Here is a 21,208-nt window from a genome sequence, read left to right as displayed (position 1 = left end):
TAGTTACTGTTCAATTAAGTTGTTTCCTGTTTGCTTACCATACATACTTTTAATGGACTAAAGTCCTATTGAATTTGACTTACAGGTTGATAATTGCTTCTTAGCACTAGTGCTGGTCAGCTACATCTTTTGATAAGTTAGATACTGAAGATTCATTTATTTCATGGATACTAATTTTTGTGGATTGAGAAAACATTGTAGTTTCATGGAATTTTCGTGGTTTTGCCAAAATGTGCATACAAACCTATAGTAAATTTGCACTTCTTTGAACATTTAAATTCTTGATTACCTTTACCCACGAAATCAAAGAAAATTGGTATCCAACGAATAATTATGAATCTCCAGCATTCCAATAGAAATTCCTCAAAAAACAGTGTTAAGGGTAGAAGAGTCTGGATCAACAAATCAAATTTAAAAATAGCGTCACTATTAGTTGCATAAGGTTAAACTAGCTAGGAAAACAACTACAACTTATAATCATTTTATTGTAATAAATTGAATGAGCATTACAACATAGTAACATTAAATAACAAGACATTGTATCCATTCATATAAAACAAGAAATTGCACACTTTGTTGTACTAAGCATAATCTTAAGTAGAGAGAACAGGAAGTAGAAGTCTGACATAAAAAAGTGCTTATATATTATTAAAAGTCATCACTGCCATGATATACACAAAAAGTGTACCTATAGTCATTTTGTTAAGTAGTACGGGAGATATATGTTGAATATTCAAAGTATTGGCCAATAGGAAGTAGAGGTCTGACAAATGCCCAAAACACACTTATGTTACAAGGCATCACTGTCAAGCTGTAGCTGCGGAACCGTAGCTCTATTAAAGGTCCTTATGATATTTTTGTACAATTTTCGCACCATAGACCACAAATTGTCAAATAAATGAAGAATGTGTCCATGAGACACAGATGATGCCCCTGCTGGCATATAACATATCATAAAGGGGCATAACTCAAGAACGATAAAAGTGAAGCAACCCAAATTCGAACTTGATCTGTGTTTTGTGGTAATTAGCATTGTGTATAAGTGTCATAACATTTGGTTGAGTCAAATTGAAGTTAGAGAATGGAAACTAATTTTTGGACGTACTTATGTATTGACGGACAAGGGTGCAATGCCCCCTCCACTGTGGCGGGGGCATAAAAATATCAAAAGGACCTAAGAGCTACAGTTCCGCAGCTATGTCAATCTGCTGATCAAAAAATGAAGTCATTCTGTTCTGTTGTTATGGAAAATGAGTGATGAAAATTTGAAGTTCATTAAATTTATTGAAAAATTCAACGAATCCTTAGAAAGGAAAAAGGTGTCTGACAAATCCCAAAAGTGTTCACATTATACAACTTACACTGTCAACATGCTGACCCAATACAAATGCATCCTCTTTATAAATACCTACGAAAAAGTGTGACAAAAATATTTGTTGAAAAAACAGACTGATGGACAGACTAGGTGATCGCAATATAGATCTCACTCCTAGAGTAGGTTATAATGACAGACTAGGTGATCGCAATATAGATCTCACTCCTAGAGTAGGTTATAATGACAGACTAGGTGATCGCAATATAGATCTCACTCCTAGAGTAGGTTATAATGACAGACTAGGTGATCGCAATATAGATCTCACTCCTAGAGTAGGTTATAATGACAGACTAGGTGATCGCAATATAGATCTCACTCCTAGAGTAGGTTATAATACAATAATTTATTAGCATGTCATATGTTCTAGTCCTCTCATCGATTAAATTAAGCTAAAGATATATAAGAAGGTAATGTCTAATGAAAAGGTTTTAGAAAGTACTTAAAAAATTCCTATATTTATTAAAATCTGCATTGTAGTTTCTCTTTGTTCTTAGGGAATAATTAAAATAAAAATCTTTGACTATAATTTAATTACACATTGTATACAATTCTCACTCCTTCATAAAACAAGATTGCAATTACACACAGAAAGACTTTGGAATAATACAACACATTTTTGGATTATAGTCACTGGGACTTTGAATTGTGTCTGTAATACATTGAATCTTTATAAGGAAACTAAGTAAGCTTTTAGTTCTTCTCAAGGGCATAACTTCAACATCACTTCATTTTCAGGCTTGAGAGAAAGGCAATCAATGCATAGCTTCTTTCAAAATTTTAATTATGCAGAAAAGCATTTAAAGAGATGGAGCCTTAATAACTAAGTAGCCATATTGATATCCAAAAGCCAGCTGTTTAAAATATTTTTTGAAACACCACAACATTATGAAAAAAATCTAGGTAGATAGTTTTTAAAAGAACTGAATCATAAAATAATTTGTATTTTCAAAGATTCACTGCATTAAATACACAATTCAATGAACAAATAACTAATATAAATCATTCAAAGTCATACAAATTACTGTTAGCTAATAATTCATCGTTATTATGTATAGATTCCATTGATCGATTTGGTTTCTTCTTCTTTACTTTACTCTTTGAACTTGCCTTTTGAGCTGGTCGTTTTTTAATGGCTAAACCTGAAGAAAATTTGATACAAGTAGGTAAATATATGTACATTTTGTTGCATCTGGTGATCTGTTTATTTGGCAATCGCCAATGGCAGTCAGCAGGGTTTTAGAACATCCGTTGTTCGACCTGCTAGTCAAATGCGTTTTGTTAAAATATACTTTTTCACTTTTTTGGTCTTTTGGAAAATGTTGTTTGTGCTGTATTTAGACCCCTCTACAAGAAATTTGTTTTGCATGCACACATATCAAAATTGCAGTTTTTATCCAATGCAATCATAGGTTTGAACGTTGTTTTCAATTTAGACTTGTTTATATTTTTTCGTTTGGGCTTGTATTATATTTGCCTATCGGTTTATATGATCCGTTCATCCTATTTCGACTCTTCAAAATTCAAGAGTCTATCCTAAATTGAGGTAAATTATATAGCCTTCCAAATACCTTTTCGATTCCTAATATCACTTTAGAGACATTAATTGTCGAAATCCGGATATGGTGTACTAATTTTTGCACCTTTTGATTGTGGTATACCATCTTTTCCGCAAGTTTATTGTTTTTCTGTTTGGTATTAAATTAATGAATAAGATCCATTTTGTTACATCTGGTGATCTGTTTATTTGGTAATCGCCAATGGCAGTCAACAGGGTTTAAGAACATCCGTTGTTTGACCTGCTAGTCAAATGCGTTTTGTTAAAATATACTTTTTCACTTTTTTGGTCTTTTGGAAAATGTTGTTTGTGCTGTATTGAGACCCCTCTACCAAGAAATTTGTTTTGCATGCACACATATAAAAATTGTGGTTTTTATCCACACAATCATAGGTTTGAACATTGTTTTCAATTTAGAATTGTTTATATGTAAATATTTATATACAAATAAATCTTATATATCTATATCAGTGTCAAAGGTGATTCTGTTATGATTAAATATTACCTAGGCTTTGCTGTATAGAACAAATTTCTATAGATGCTGAGCAATTTGACCTATTTCATTCAGATAAAGACAATAATAATGATATTTTCTCTGGGTTTTTTTTAAGTACCTCATTCCTGTATCTATTACCTCTAAAATGTTTCAGCTGAAATTAAAAAAACTAGAGGCTCTAAAGAGCCTGTGTCGCTCATCTAGGTCTATGAGTATCTTCAACAATAGACTCTCTCCAACATTGTGGACTAGAATAGAATTCATGACAAAATTTTTTTTTTTTGTTGATCTTGTATTGCTGATAATTTTTTATGTTTACAGTTTCTCAGTATTTTCTTTATATTTTGCCCAAAACACAAAAAATGTTAAAAACAATATCAATTAATGCAATCACTCCTATAAAGAGTAAACCAACAATTTAATCAAAATTTTACTTATTTGTAGATCTTGTCTTGCTGATCATTTTGGCTATTTGAAGTGTCTATCTATCTTATATAATTTTCAAGATAGTAGGCAAAAATGTAAAATATTGGTAAAAATAGTCAGTAAAGAGCAAGTACTCCTACAAGGAGTCGACTGATAATTTCTGCTATTTGACTTATTTGTAGATCAAGTCTTGCTGATATTTTTTGCTTAATAATGTTTCTATCTATCTATTATAGTTTTTCAGATCTTAGGCAAAAAAATGATGAAAATCGTTGTTAAAGGGCTATAACTCAAATAAGGAGTTGTCTGATGATTTCGACCATGCTAACTTATTTGTAGATCTTGTCTTGCTGATCATTCTTTGTATATAAAGTTTCTCCCTATCCATTATAGTTTTTCAGATATTAGGCAAACATGAAAAAAATCGGTAAAACCCGTCATTTAAGGGCAATAACTCATATAAGAAGCATCTGACAGTTTTAAAGCAAATACACAGTAGGTATATCTCATCATTTAGAACATTTTTGCCCATGTTGGATTTTCTCTATTCATAGCGGTTTTCAAGATAATAGACAAAAATTGCATTTAACCCCTATGTTCTATTTTTAGCCATGTCAGTCATCTTGGTTGGCAGGCGGGTTCATTGGACACATATTTTAAACTAGACACCCTAATGATGATTGTGGCCAATTTTGGTTAAATTTGGCCCAATAATTTCAGAGGAGAAGATTTTTTGTAAAAGTTATCAACGGATGACAAATGCCAAGTGATGAGAAAAGCTCACTTGGCCTTTTAGGCCAGGTGAGCTAAAAAGGTGCAGATCTCTTGAATGGAATTTTCACTGCATACATACAATTTGAAAAGGGCATTGTGATTAAGCATAGTGACATCAGAAAAGGCATAAAGCACAGGTTATGCATTTACTAAACAGAGATGTATTTCTCGGACTCTTCTTTACATCCTAACTTACATTAAATGTGTACTGATTGATATTTTGGTCTGGGAAATATGTTTTATTGGTTGCAATTGGCTTTGAACTAGCTTTCAGTAACTGAGAGTATTCTCAGATCGGTACTATGTGTCTTTAGTTCTACTTACTTGTAGTAGATACAATAGATCCAGCAGGGGAAGATGACGTTGAATTTTCTTCCCATAATGCATCTCTGACAGATTCACTATCTGGGTCATCTAATGTGTCAATATCTATGTGTACATCATCATCGCCTGATCTAAAATATTTCAAAGTTACATTTAAAAACATTTGATCAATAGGACTCATCTATATGTTTCGGAGTTTAGTTTGGAGTTTGTTTCTCTGAACTAGTATACATTATTGTTTAGGAGCCAGCTGAAGCCGGACTCCGGGTGCGGGTTTTCTTGCTGTATTGAAGACCCATTGTTGGCCTTGGGCTGTTTTCTGCTCTTTAGTCGGGTTGTTGTCTATGGGGAATCAGTAATGAACAGAAACTAGACATCAATGAGATGGGAGCCATCTCTGTGGGCCCCACTGTCCCTGAACTTTGACCTAGGAAGTTATACAAACATTACGACACACTCTCTGGTGTTGGTTAATACACAGCTACTTTTGCGTAGGTACTATTTCTGTACCAAAAATCTGTAGTACTGGAAATCAACTTTTAATATTTAGTACTATTTTGTTACTTTAAAATTATTGTAATATATACGTACCTGTATTTTACAGTACTTGATTTGTACTTGAAATTCAAGTACTACAAAATTTTGGTTACACCGTTACATTTTCAGCATTTTGAAAGTTTGTCTATATTAAATCTCTTATAAAGTTATGATGTTCAAACATGGAATATTGTGATCACTGTTTGTATTATTTCTGTACCAAAATTTTAAGTACAAATCAAGTACTGTAAAATACAGGTACCTAAATATTACAATGATTTTAAAGTAAAGAAATAGTACTTAATATTAAAAGTAAATTTCCAGTACTACAGATTTTAAGTACAGAAATAGTACCTATGCAAAAGTAGCAGTGTATACATGTCAAGTATAAAGTATGAAATTATAATGGTTCTCTCAATTTGTTATGGACGGACGGACAGACTGGTCACTATAGGGCGACCCGCCACTAGGCTGGGCCCTAATAAAGAATATACTCAGTCAAAGAAGTATATTCAAATTTAAGGAATAATAAAAATAGTAACATACACCTAGAAAATTATAGGTAAAGCATCTAAAAATGTTTTCATAAATTGTGAAAAAAATACCGCTATGAACAAGAAAGAGTTTGAAAAGTTTTGTTTATCATTTATCATATTACATCTGTCTTTGAAAAGTTTGAATTTTTCTTGATTTGTCTCTAATTGTGATTCATATACTAAATGTTACTTACATTAGAAATTGTCTAACTTGTATTCTTTGTTCATCTGAATGTTGAGGGCATCTATGTGATCTGTCAAAACAAAACATTCTTATAAGTAATCAAAACTGAACAGTACTATGAGTAATTGAAATATTACTTGGTTCAAAAATTGTAAACAAATAATTGCTGCATAAAAGAATTTCAGTGTTCTCAATTGAGTTTTCCAGATATTACAATCTTCAAAATATTTAAAACTAGATCCATGTCAATGTTGATTTTTTTTCTTTTTCATTTTTATTTTGGGGTGGAGGGTTGCACTAAAAAGTCTTGTTTTGTGTAAATAGAAGGAATTTTTTTATTTTTTTATTTTCAATATTAAGCAATATCTTATTCAAATTTTTTTCAATCTACATATACAAGGTACCCTGTAGGCTGTACAACTCAATGGAAGGATTTGCATAAAATCAGGGGATGTGATATGCTAGTCAGTTAAACAACTATCCAAAAGAAAGCAAATGAAAGGGATTTTTAAAACTATAGGTCAACATATGGAACTGAAAATTTATTCAGAATGGCCATAACCTTCGGTCAAATAAATCCATTATGACATATTTATGATGTTACAGTGACATCTCAAGTGACCTTTTACCCTTTTAAAAATTACCAATCTATCTTATTGCACTCATTTAACAATACAATTAAAATACAAAGGATTGAAGAAGTTTGCAATTTTTGCAATTTCATGTGCCAAATAATGACCATTTTCCATTCTTAGGCAAATATAAGATATTTTTGGCAGATTTTTTAAAGATCCATTTGGATGCCAAATATGGCTACCCATTTGGACTGAAACTTCATAGGCCATCTACACAACCAACTAAAACCAAAAGTATGAGTTTTAAGCCAAAGGTATCATTAGATGACTGAAACAGACCAATATCATAATTTTACGACCTGTATAAGGACTTCTGACTTTTTGATGTATGAATATTAATACATATATCTGTACCTTGTACACATCTTCTTTGTATGTTCTGATATCACACCACAAGTCTGTGAAAATAAACAAATATATTTATCATATCTTCATAGATATATGATTAGAGATGTTTCTTTTTTAATGCAAGGCCAAACTAGTGAAAATATTTGTATTCATCTTCACTACTTTTTATATGCATATATTTTTAAGGCCCTTTATAGCTTGCTGTTCGGTGTGAGCCAAGGCTCCGTGTTGAAGACCCTACTTTGACCTATAATGGTTTACTTTTATAAATTTTGACTTGGATGGAGAGTTGTCTCATTGGCACTCATACCACATCTTCTTATATCTATTAATTGAATTATTTTGCGGAATATTTCAATACAATACAAATCCCTATCATTATAATATATTGTAAATTATAATGCATTAATAAATCAACTTGAATTATATACTTATTCTGCAATAAGCACCAATAATTGGGAGATTATTGTATTGTGTTACAATATTTGCCACCATATATCATATATTTCATGAATGCAAAATGAGAGGTTCTGTGAGCAAAGTTTACACAAGAGTGCACACGCTGAAATGTCTCGCCTGCTTTACTGACCATTGATTTTATGTTGAAAGTATAAAAGAAAAATGTTTTACTACAAGTATCACATAAACATTTAAACATTTTTAAAGATCCATGACTAAAAGATCAAGGTCAGCTAAATTCTGTCAGACAGACATGTGCACCTTACAATTATTCCATACACCAAACATAGTTGACCTATTGCCTATGGTAATTAAAAAACAGACCAAAACACAAAAACTTAACACTGACCAATGAACCATGAAAATGAGGTCAAGGTCAAATGATACCTGCCAGACAGACATGTACACCTTTCAATTATTCCATACACCAAATATCGTAAATTGGGAAATTTTGGCGACTGGATATTTTGGCAGTTTACTCTCGAAAGGCATGTGTTTTATTTTGGTGTGTGTAATTTTGGTGCTTTGTCAAATTGATATGTTTAATTTTGTAACAACAGTAGTGAGCAGGCTCATTCATATTTGCCATTATCTACCCGTTTATTGACAAATTAAAATATCATTGAATTTCTCAAACTAGAATCACGCCAAAGTTAACTTAATAAAGGAATCAGATACGGATGCAATTGCAAATAATTCCGTTTATATTGTGGTTCAAAGCTGAATGAAAATATGAAATAAAGTCTTAAACATTAAAATCAATTTTTAAATAGATTATTTATTCTTTACAAATATCATATGAAATAAATTTTAATCATCTCTATTGAAGTACATGTTAATCTATTGACGATCAAGGATTCAAATTTTAATCCTTATGCCTCTGGCAGGACATGTTAATTAATTGAAGATAAAGGATTACAAGGAGTTTTGATTCTAATTACCAATAACAGTATCTAATCATCAATAACCTGTCATATTTATGACATGTGTGTTGTGTTTTCTTTACAATTTCAGAAATTTGACAATTCAGTAAAAATTATACAGTGTCTTTGTCAAATTATATCAGGTTTAATCAGGAACAGATATACTGTTTCCAGGTTTAAATTTGCAGATTTGGGTCTGTTGGAAATATATGGAACATACAATATTTTCCCCAACAATTAACATTACGATATTGTCGTACCGGTACACGATTTTGACGTTTCAATTTTTAGTGTTTGCCTTATTTTCGTGTGTTCAATTTTGGCACTTTCATTGGAGACACCAAATAAACCAAAATAAAACTACAACCAAAATAACCCAATTTACGGTATAGCTGACCTATGGCTATTAGTATTTGAAAAAACAAACCAAAACACAAAAACTTAACATTGACCAATGAGCCATGAAAATGAGGTCAAGATCAGATGAAACCTGCAAGACTGACATGTACCCCTTACAATCATTCCATATACAAAATATAGTTGACCTACTGCTTATAGTATCTGAGAAACCAACCTAATCATGTAACTTTAACCTTGATCATTGATCCATCAAATGAGGTCAAGGTCAGATGAACCCTGTCTGATGGACATGTAGATGATGCAAGGAATCAATATACCAAATATAGTTATCCTATTTCTCATAATAAGTGAGAAATTCACAAGACAAAAAAAATGAAATTTATTTTCAAGCAGTCACGGAACCATAAAAATAAGGTAAAGGACAATGGACACATGATAGACTGAAACTTCGTAACATAAGGTATCTGCATACAAGATATGAAGCATTAAGGTCTTCTTCCATTCTGAAATATAAAGCTTTATACAAATAGTTTACGCTGCCGTCGGATAGCAATACCTATGTCTCGCCGCGGGCGAGACAAAAATGATACTCCCATCTTTTTGCAAAGTCCTGATTTGCTACAGAAAACCCCAAAAATAATTCACATAAAAACACACACTATTGAGTTTATAACGGCTTGTCCTATTAATCTGTTTGCGACTGACAATTCATACATGGCAACATTTAGGATGTGGACCGGAAAACCTTTTCAATTTTATGTATTTAACAAAATGCACAGTGACGGTGACACCCTTCATAATACTTCCAAAGACCGTGTTATAATTGCTTTATAAAATAATATACAGGAAGATTTTATCACACAATCATAATGTTTTATCTACTAAAATATTCTAAAGACTTTTATTTACTATAATAGTATTTTAAAACATGATAGAGAACTTACATGTGTCAGGAGATTTTTTCTTTCATCTGGAAATAGAAACAAAAAATCAATCATGCAATGTCCCCAACATCACATTTATCTATAGAGCAAGTTATTATTCATAAACTGTTGCATGATACAATTTATCTATATTTGGTTTTATTTTGCTGCCATTTTGATTATCTTTCTGCTTCCTAAAACTGTTGTTTTGTAACACATTTTTACACTGCAACTCATAAAATTAACAATAAAAAGGCTATACTATGCTATTAAAGTAGAAAAAACAATATTCTGTGGATTCGCTACTTTTTTGTTTGAAATAGACTTTTGTTTTGTGGCTTCCAGTATTGCTTTACTTTGTTTTAGCTTTCCATACTTTTGTTTTTTCTTAATCATTTCTCATAAAGGTTAAACCAATAAACTAATGAAACTAATGCTATATTTGTAAACAACTTAAACCTTAATTCTAATATGACATGCTTCTTTTGCTTTGTAAACAACACCGTGATAAAATTCTCGATATATCTATACTTAGCGCAGACTCAGAGAAATACATAATATTGGCTGTTATAATATACCTCCCACGTAAATCTACATGTATCATAACCTATTTGCAAACGCTATGACGATTTTGTTGTGTTAAAAATTGTAATTGAAAAAAGACTACAGAACATTTATTATTATTCTGATGCATTACAAAAAGAATTAATGCATTAGAGCTTGGAGAAATGTACAAAGTCAAATCAAATAAAATTCCGCGAAAGTCCATTAATGATTTTGGCGCATTAAAGTCATTTCAAAACATGACGTCATACAAATGAAAACGCTAAAGCTGAATGTTTTTTCCGTTATGTGAACCATCGATATTCGGATAATATTGCATTAAAATGAAGTTTTGCGGTAGGTGCTGTTTTATTTTCTATTCAATTGCATTGTTCGCACATTAAAATTTTACTGATTTCAGCAAGTCAACATGGCGGCTCCTTAGTTACGAAATGTCAACTGTGGATTTGACGGTAGAATATGAGAAAAAAATGTAAATCCAAAATAGCAAACGTTGGGGTTTAGAATTAAAATTAAACAATTTTTTCTAGCGGTTATTTAAGAAATAGTTCATGCAAGCTATAGATTTATTGGAAATTTTTTAACTTTATTTAACAGGGGGTAAAAAAGAACTGCCATACAAAAGGCATACCCACCCTCGCTTCAGTTTTTAAATTACCGTATTTGTCCTATTAGAATCGAAATAATAATTTTTAGATTTCTCATTATGAAATTTTTACTAAAAAATAGTGAAAATATACCTACAGCTGTGTGTCTATCATAACAATTAGTATTCTTGATGAATAAGCAATTGGTCCTGAAATTGTCTTTTTTGTTTTTTCTATGTGACTTGGGTTGCTGTCTCATTGATGTATAAACTACATCTGCTTTTATTCAAATAGAAAAATGTAACCTTAAATTAATACTTTTTTTTTTTATTAAATAAACATTTATTTGGAGTTCACTTTGATAGAATAAACCAGACTTATAGTACAAACCTATTGTCATCATTTCATAATTTGGTTCTGGAGTTACCGATCTCTCCAGAAAACTGTCTCCTGAAAAACAATAAATACTAATGTACAAAACTTTCTAATCATAAATTGACTGATTGACAACTGCAAGTATTACACTCAATTATATTCAGGAGGATAACATTTTGATGTCATATGAAGATTCCCTGCATTGTCATGGACTGACATTTTTTTCCTACCAAATTTGTGACTTTTTCCCCATTTACCTGACATTCTAACTTGCATTTGAGGAAAACCAGAAAGTACAAATTTTAAAGTCTTTGGTTTGTTTCTTTCATTGAAACCATCCTTTTTTTCTTCTATTTCAGGAACATAAATGCTTATTAATATATTTGCATATTTTCAATAAGAAATGTAAAAATTTCTAAGACTTAACGGTGTGAGCATGTCATATATCAATAATCTACCATAAGTTCTTCTAAAACAGACCTTTACAGAAAACTCAGTAATCACTGCTGATGATAGAAAACAGTTGATATTTATAAAATGTTTTAGGAAAAAGTCGCATTATGCAAGTTTTTTATATCCAATTGCATCTGATATTCAAATCTAATTCTACATTTACAAACTCACTCAATTTTCATGTACTGTACCATTATGTTCATATTCATAGTAAGCTGATATATGGATGTTTAACAACAAGCAACAAATATCAATTGCATCAGGAAGAAAATGTTTAATGTTATATGATTATTATTTAAGGAATGACTGTAATATTTTATCTGTCTATTCGAAATAACATCAAAAATGTGCTGAACACTGAATAATCCGCATATCGGGTTATTTTAAAGTGTGCACCACATTTTTGATGTTATTTCGAAAAGACAGAAAAAATATTACAGTCATTCCTTATAATTTAATTCTAAATTCCATTTCAAGCCGGAGTAAATCATGAAAAAACGTTGATGACGTCACGGTCACATGACAAAATTATGTCTATGAGCTGATAGACAAAACACTTTCAGCCAATCAGAAGATGTGTTACATCCAAAATTAAATTATTCACAAATAATTGACAAACAGACTGAGCACAATTCTTGAATGTGCTTGTTCAAAAGATAACAATTTGAAGGAAGACTTGTCACATTACCTTCCATACAATTTGACTTTGAGTCCATCAGTCCTTTTTCTGTAATACTACTACCACATGCTTTACAGCAGAATAGCAGTAAATACCATATTTAAGGTCTATAGTTTAAACTAGCAAGGGAAATTACTCAAGACCTTCTGCACTTTTGGTTAGCACAGTACAATTTAACAATGAAGGGTGTTTCTTCTTGATCAACATATATAAGATGAGGGTTTCATAGTTAAGTTCTTTAAGGTTACTTGTGAGCATTAATAATAAATACCATTTCTAATCTTATTTTTGTTTCTTCTTGGAGAATTTGTCATCTTGTCTTTCTTTAATTTTTTCACTGAAAAAAAAACACATGAAGAGTATGTTTAAACTGTCAGCTTTATATCACTCTTTTCCTGAAATTATGTCTGAAAAATACATTATAATTCATCTATTTATCAGTGTTGTCATGTTAATACTCCATTTCCACATTTTGCAATGAACTGTGTCAACTGATTACTGTAAAATCAGAAATTATTGCGATGTTTTTATTATTGCGAAAAATGCGACAGGGTTATAAACGCAGTAATTTAAACTCGCATTTTGAAATTTTGAATATGAATTAAACAGGATTTTTCTCAAAATCGCAAAAATTAAAATCGTATTTTAATCTAAAATGACAAAATCGCAATAATAAATGCACGCAATAATTTCTGAATTTACAGTATTTATGTCACTTTTTTTTCATTTTTTCATTTGAAGCAAGAGCTGACTTATTGATGAAATAATTTTGGAATACAACATGTATTTCTTTGTATGTAAACTGTCTTGTTGCTTTGGATTTGTTTCCTCTATATTCATTGTCTTTTGAATTTCAATTTTTGATTCTCATGGTATCTTCCGTCTCTTTTTGTTTCAAAATAAACTGCTTTAGTGATATTTCTTTACCTGTTTATTGTTTGTTCTTATTTCTCTTTATTTGTATGTCTATTTTCTCTTCAACTTCATTTTTAATTTTTTAACTTTTTTTATTTGAGCGTCACTAATGGGTCTTTTGAAGACCAAACGTGCGTCTGGCGTACAAAATTGTAATCCTGATTTCAAAGATGAGTTTATTCTCAGATGAATCTGGTGGTGGTGGTTCCAGTGACCTGTTGTACTGTTTAATACTTTTGGTTATTTTTTTCATTTCTATTCTGTAGAATGTATGTATGTTATTTGATGACTTACATTTTTTATCAACATGATAGCTCCAGTCTACATCATTATCATCGTCAGGACTCTCATCACTGTCACGTTTACCTTGAGCACTGGATGGTCTGCAAAACAAATAATTTAAAAGCGTATTTATTGTGGATTTCGTGGGTATCCAGGAACCATGAGTTTAAATGTTCAACAAAGTACAAATTTTCCATAGGCTTATATGCAGAATTTGGCAAAAAAAGAAATCAATTATCCAAGAAAATATCATTTTTCTTCAATCCACGAAAATAAATGAATCCACATTATATAGTGTCCAGAGAATATTACAAGTAACTTGTGGGGTATACATCAATTACACAGCAACCTAATAAGACAAAAAAAATCAAAAGTAGCTTAGACGTCAACATACAATCTTCAACATTAGATAAGTGTCTATTCAATGTGTCAAACTCTGAATTGCCTCTGGTATATATAATTTATTATTATACTTCATGTTAAATTCCAGATTTTGATTGGTTAATGAGAGGTAGACATTCTACTATATCCAATGGCTTATATTCTATTACCCTTCACTGGGATAGTTGATCATTTACATGCTTTATCAAATATGGGTGGTTGTTATGTACATCATCTCATAGTTTATAACTTTCTTTTAAAATTTTGACAATAATAACAGAACATTCAGTATTATAAATTAAATAACACATAACTGAGAGTGAGAAAATTGTTACCCCTCAAAAAAAACATTGTCAACCTTGGTTTCGCCTCGGTTGACAATGTTTTCTCTGGGTTACAATATGCTCTATCACTCTCTCATCTATGTGTTATTTGTATAATGTTGCATACTTAATGTTGTGTCAATCTTTCTTTTGGGGTTTTGCCTTGATTAATTTTATTGAAAATGATTAAGAATTTAATTTTGTTTTGGATATTCTATTTTTATTTTATAAGTAAGTTTTAATATAAAGAATTACGTCTTTACAGAAAATATGTGTAAGTATTTCACATCAAAAGTCCTTTGTCAACATTAAAATAGACCCACTTGCTACTATGATTGTAAAATCCATTACCTGTCATTTGATTCTCTGGCGAGTTGTGCAGCCTGTCGTCTGCTTGCAATTCTAGAACTGTTTCTGCCCATGCCCATACACTTTTCAAGATGTGGAGCAAATCTAGATGCAGCCATGTTTCTCTGACAATTTGGACAAATACATTCAAACTGTTTCTTTGTAGGCAGTTGTCCAAACACATCAACACCAAATCTGTCAACAATTTCTATGAAAAGGACAAAACATTTATTTGGCACACAGAATAAATTACATTAACTGAAGTATGAAGGATTTGTGAAGCAATATATGAATTTAATTATTTAATCATTATATAGTGAAAAAGAGCTTAAAACATAGTAACAGAGTCTATCAATTAGATTGTCAAACTCTTCAATACCAAGTAAGGAACCAACTGATAACAGAGATATATTAACAACCTTTCATATATATGGAATAAATTTCAAACATGCCTGAAATAATAATCTACAAGGGCAAATCTTGTTCTAATACCTGAGTATCTATTGGTTCCAGTACAATGCTTATAATAACAGATAAACAATTTTTTGTTGAAACAATAAGATCTGGGGTATATTTATTTTTTTCAATACTGACACCTTTTTTCATCTCAAAAGTTTACAGTAGAACTTTTTTCATTTTAGAATTATCAAATAAATGTCAATATTGCATGTTTTGATTATATTTCTTTAAAGAGTCAATTCTTATTATTTTCACCATTTTAAAAATGAATTTTGAATTTAGGAGGGATTACAGTAGAGCAGGAACTACTGATCTTTTCAAAGCATCAATTACCACTGGTTTTAGGTGAGAATTGTGTTGCCCATTCGTTAAGTTTTCTGTGTAATGTTGTGTGGGATACTGTCTACTGTTTGGTTTATTAAATAGATCAAGGGGTTGTCTTTTTTTTTAGATTTTAGGGCTTTCTGTTTCTGTTTTCTTCAACTTAATGCTTTTGACTGCAATCTTAGTATCTAATCATCTATAAAAAAAAAGGCTTACCGAAGTCCTTTTGTGATCTGAAAAATAACAAATTAATTACTGTTTGATATTTCAGACAGGTAAGTGTGTACAGACTAAGATATTTGTATGCCACCTACAGCTATTGAAAATTTAGAAAAATTGCAAAGTGAAACTTATATGACTCACATTGTTTCATTGCTATTACTTTAATTTGTATAAAAAAAAAATATTAAAAGGAATATCCTGAATAACACTTCCTGTACAATGTATTTAAAAGTAACTTGTTTATATAGCATCTTATCAATTGTAGAGTTTTGAAAATATATGAAACAGAAATGTAAAATGAACTGTAGAGTTATAAATTTTGTAAAACTATATCATTTGTATTTTATTTACCACATTGTATCTGGTGCCTTCAAATATGTTTAACCCTGCCACATTCTTTATGTGCCTGTCCCAAGTCGGGAGCCTGTAGTTCAGTGGTTGTTGTTGGTTCATGTCTGTCATATTTGTTTTTCATATATTGCTTTATAAATTAGGCCGTTAATTTTCTCATCTGAGTTTTGTCATATTTTTCATGTCAGGGTCTTTTAAAGCCAACTATTAGGTATGGGTTTTTCTCATTGTTGATGGCTGTACAGTTACTTATAATTGCTTACATCCACTTCATTTGAACTTTGGCAGAAAGTTGTCTAATTGGCAATCATACCACATCTCCTTATTTTTACATTAATCATTTAGATATCACTATATAGCTCTATATAGCTGTAGATTAACAAAACTCATGCAATTTCCTTAAATAACATGAAGAAAACACAGTTGGGTCAATATCCTTACACTTAATGTTCCTCAAATTGAGGAACTCAAAAGTAGTGTGTAAACAAAAAATCTCTGTGCTGTGATATTGTACATGTTTCTAGAGACTGAGCTTAACCATTTGTGCTGATTTGGAGAGCAGAGAACCATAGACAAAAGGTATAAAAACTATGGAGTTATTAAATGTATGCAAAGAACTAAATTTTCAAAGAACTTATTGTGTGAAAAAAGGGGTTTTTTACCTCGAAAAGCCCCATCACAAAAGGCTTTTCGGGTGTGCTAAATTACTGAAAAATGAATCTCACTTGGTACCCCGAAAATTTAACCACACATGTGAAAATGTCCCAACTTCAAAACGAACCATCATACATATCCAAGTTTACGATATGGGCAGAGGAATTAAAAGGCTACCCTACTACCGCCTATCTGAAATGAATTGTGCATCTTTGCACAGTTAATAATTTTTTATTTATTTTTTTTTTTTAAACCCAATCTAATTAAACTGATTTTTGCTGTATTTTTATTTCTCTTTTCAAAAAAAAGAAGATATTAGACTAACTTGCACTAATTTATTTAATAAATCTCCTATCTATACATTTGTACTACATTGTATCTGATGTTCATGTTACCCATTGACAGGTTGTATCATATCTTACTTACTTTGGGTCTGTATCAGCTAAGAATAAAGTGCCTTTTTTATATGCTCTGTGGACTTCAAAACATAACCCTAAAGTAACTTCATCTATAACCTCATTCATAACTTCCTTTAGTAGTTCCTAAAATGGAATAAAAAAAAATATTCTAATAAATAGAATACTATCAGTAAACTCAGTGAAATTGTGATTTGGCACGAAAACGTAATTTGGCATATAATTTTAAAAATTCCCCTCAAAATTAACATAAAAATTCCCCTCAAGCCAGTACTAGGGGCTGTCTTAAACTTGCAGTGAGGTGAGTTTTTTGGCTCCGTGTTGAAGGCCTCACTATGACTTTGAGATGAAAAACATCAATAAAAGTGCTGTTCTTTTGCCTTTAGTGTGTTTTTTTGCTGTACATGTACTGATTTTGTGTAATGGATGGATACCCCATATCCTTTGTTTTTCTATTATGCATATTAAGTTTCAAGTTGATATGACCACAACTGCATGGCAATCTACCTTAATCAAAAAATTTATCTGAGAATGTACTGGTTTCACCCAATCACATTTCCATGTTCAGCGTACCATGAAACTGGTGCCAAACCGTAATTTGGCATACAATTACTAAGTTCACAACATAATACACATCTGTACTATGTTTCAAGTTGATGTGACAACAATTTCATGGTATAAAAACACTTTAACCTGATATGGCACAGACAGACACACAATAAAACTGACAATCAGAATAAACATCATACAGACAGACAGACAATCATGAATGATGGACTATGGACAGACAGATAAAAAACATAATGCTCCTCTATTATCATAGGCATACACCCTGGGACATACAAAGTTTTAAAAGCATACACAATTTCAATCATTAAGTGCTAAGGTGTTTTTGTTTGTAACAATGTAATTTTAATAGTTTAATAATGAGAAACATATTTGGGTTCGGTTAAATTATCTTCTAACTGCATGGTTTGAAGCTTTACAGTGAATGTCTAGTATTTCATTTCTCAATTTGAGGTAGAGAAGTTGATACAGAGTGGTGTCCTTGCATGACTACAGTAAAATATTTACTTAAGTACAATGAAAGGATTATCAATTCTGTTTTTATTTAGAAACTGATTTGTTTTAAGTGTATTTTTCTCAAAATGAAAATGAATTTTGAAAAGTTTTACCGTTTAACTTAAAGATAAATAATTTGACTTTTAATGTTTACCTATGCATTCCAAAGTGAACCAAGTATACTTTTTTACTTTGTATATTTAAAAACAGTTTTGTAATCTTTTTTCACTTCTAGATAATAAATAATGTCATCCGAGTGTAGTAGGATGTTTGATTCAAATCTAAACAGATATAGATAGATATAACAGTGATTTTAAAATATAAATCATAAAAATGTTTCATAATCATAAGAAGAAACAAGAAATAACTTTAGTAGAATTTTTCCAAAAAAAATGGTTTTTAAATGAAATTTATACAGTCAGGGGACTTATTGAAATAAGTGATTTTTAAATCACTTATTTAAGTAGCAAATTCGAAGTTTTGTCACAAATTGTAATTTTGTAGTTTTACCAAAATTTTAAACACATAGGTTTAGATAATATCTTTTCATTAGTAAAATTGAAAAAAATGAAATTTTTGCTTCTTTTAAGCAGCAAGGTTTATGCCTTTGATGCAATCATTTAGCTGCAAATTCTATTTTAGTTGAAAAAATGCTATAACAATGGCTTTACATAATGAATTGATACTTTCTTAACAGATTTTTCCCAGCAGTGGGAATATTTTTCCTGTAAAGTTCAAGGTTTTATCTTATAGATTATGTAATAAAATTCTACTGTTCGCAATCAAAATTTCACTGTTCGGGGGTGTTGAAATTAGTGGGGGTTATTAAAATAATGATACTGAAAGAAGTGATTTTTTGGAAGGAAATTGAGGTATGATACTTAAACAAGTGATTTTTATGTCATTATCCTAGATTTAGTACAAGGTTATCACCTGACATGACCCGGTCATCCTATCAACACAGATGTTGGTTCTGATAATTTTAGCAACATAATTAGTCCCTGGATCATTAGTATTCTATATTTAAAGCTACAATAAAATTAAATCACTTAGTCTAGTAATTAATTTGTACTACTTAAATAGGTGATTATTAAAGAAAGACAACTCTTACTTCCAACCTTTATGGACATAATGTTACTTGAATCAGTGATTTAGAAAGTCACTCATTTAAGTAAGTCCCTTGACTGTTATAGAGGAATATTCAAATGATGAAACACTTTTGACCTTTGACTTTAGCTTGGCTCTATGTCTAGGAAATCTAATTCTGATGATGGATGGCAGCTTACTTCCAGTGGCAAGTTGGATGCATATTCAGGATGAAACATGTTATTACCGTATAGCGGGTTATTTTCGCGGGGTGTTTATTTTCACTTATTTTGGCGGATAATAAATTCCGCGAAAATTTATGCATACGTTGGGTAGTTTCGAAGTTAACATGGTTAAAGGATTTTGTAAACAACCTATTTTTTTCTTGTCGGCAGGTCAATAACGGTATATGTTAGTTTTAACAAGATAAATGTCAAAGGGCATTGTACATAAATGTATTTTATAAAATCACTGTCAGGTGTGTATACCCTTATTAGTAAGTGTCAATTAGAATAAGAGTGTAAGGTACTCTTATCAGGTAATTACCCTTATTAATTAGTTTCAAACTATATAAGAGTTGTAAACACTCATGATAATTTTGTAACCTAATTAGTAAGTACATCAAAGTTCCGGTCAATTTCGTAACTAAACAATCGTAAAATTTACAAGACGTTTGAATACCTGTAACAAATATCTAAGTTAGCGGTATTCTAATGATTAACTGTATCAGAATCTAATCAATAAATAAGAGGTCATTCCGGTAAAAAAAATCAATTAACCATAACAATAGGCACTTGTTTGTCAAGTTTTACAACTTTTTAACTGCAACAATTTCAGTATCCACCAAAATATTTAATTGGGATTTAAGAATCCACCAAAATAAAAACCGCCAAAATTTTTCGTATACTTAGTTGCCCCTTAATTCCAAAATTTTACACCCGCTATACGGTAATATATGAATTTGAACCCTGCTTTGTACATGTCGTACAGACTGAGGCAAATTTTAAAGGTGCTAAGTTCACAAGGTCCAGTTTGCAGGAAGACATTTCACCTTACCCAGACACATTATTATGACTCTGGGGGCACCATAATCCCTATTGGGATTCTCAGTCCGTATCAGTTTTCTGATTTGGTCGCATCAGAATCCCTTAACAAGCCCTATTAAGTACCTCACCTCGAACTGGCTGCTTTCATACCAGTCTTTGCTCTTACTAATAAATCAAACATGCTTAGCAGAGAAGAAGCAGATACCAATTTTCAACTCTTTTGTTTGACCTAGCCAAAGATCGAACACACTACCTGCCAACCTCGAGGCAAGCATGCTACCAGGAGACCACCTAGGCAAGCATGCTACCAGGAGACAACCGAGGCAAGCATGCTACCAGGAGACTTCTGTGCATGGCCAGCATGCTTCCAGGAGACCACAGTAGTGGTACCCAAGGCGATAAATGAAATTAAAAGACATGTCACTCAATGTATACAAGAACCATTATATTTTTATGCCACTTAGTATTTTTTTTATGAATGATGAACATTTTAAGACAATTTTGTTTTATGCCAGAGATTATATTGGAATAGAGCACGCACACTGAGACCCTGAGCCTTATTATACATGGCTATATAAATTTAGTGGATTATGAATTTATGAAAACGGCGACACTACCATCAAATTTTGAGTGGGGACAACAGAATGCATTACTGGGTTTAAATCCTGAAAAGATGACTTCTCTTCTCCCATGACTAAGGCGCTAAGGGAAACTAAATTTCGACACACACAGCAATTCCAAGAGCTCAACTGCTCATCAGTCGTTCTGGGTTTATTATTGACGTATCCGTTCCGGTTTCAACAATTCTTTATTATTTAGTGATTTC

The 21,208-nt window shown here is 31.2% G+C and overlaps 1 protein-coding gene across 1 annotated transcript; it reads right to left on the bottom strand.

The window, feature by feature from the left end:
- Positions 1-465: 465 nt before the first annotated feature.
- LOC127730120 (ataxin-7-like protein 3) lies at positions 466-21,165 on the bottom strand. Its single transcript, XM_052238254.1, has 12 exons — positions 21,036-21,165; positions 17,199-17,314; positions 15,762-15,778; positions 14,766-14,970; positions 13,723-13,811; positions 12,785-12,850; positions 11,397-11,456; positions 9,877-9,902; positions 7,197-7,240; positions 6,218-6,277; positions 4,951-5,081; positions 466-2,514 (listed from the first exon to the last, which is right to left on the bottom strand). The coding sequence occupies exons 1-12, from the start codon at positions 21,072-21,074 to the stop codon at positions 2,375-2,377; spliced, it is 993 nt and encodes a 330-aa protein (XP_052094214.1). The 5' UTR covers positions 21,075-21,165; the 3' UTR covers positions 466-2,374.
- Positions 21,166-21,208: the final 43 nt, after the last annotated feature.

Source organism: Mytilus californianus, unplaced genomic scaffold (assembly GCF_021869535.1).
Source record: "Mytilus californianus isolate M0D057914Y unplaced genomic scaffold, xbMytCali1.0.p SCAF_2, whole genome shotgun sequence".
Taxonomy (NCBI): domain Eukaryota; kingdom Metazoa; phylum Mollusca; class Bivalvia; order Mytilida; family Mytilidae; genus Mytilus; species Mytilus californianus.
The sequence above is the reverse complement of the archived record's forward strand: the minus strand, read 5'-3'. Positions and strand labels throughout refer to the sequence as shown.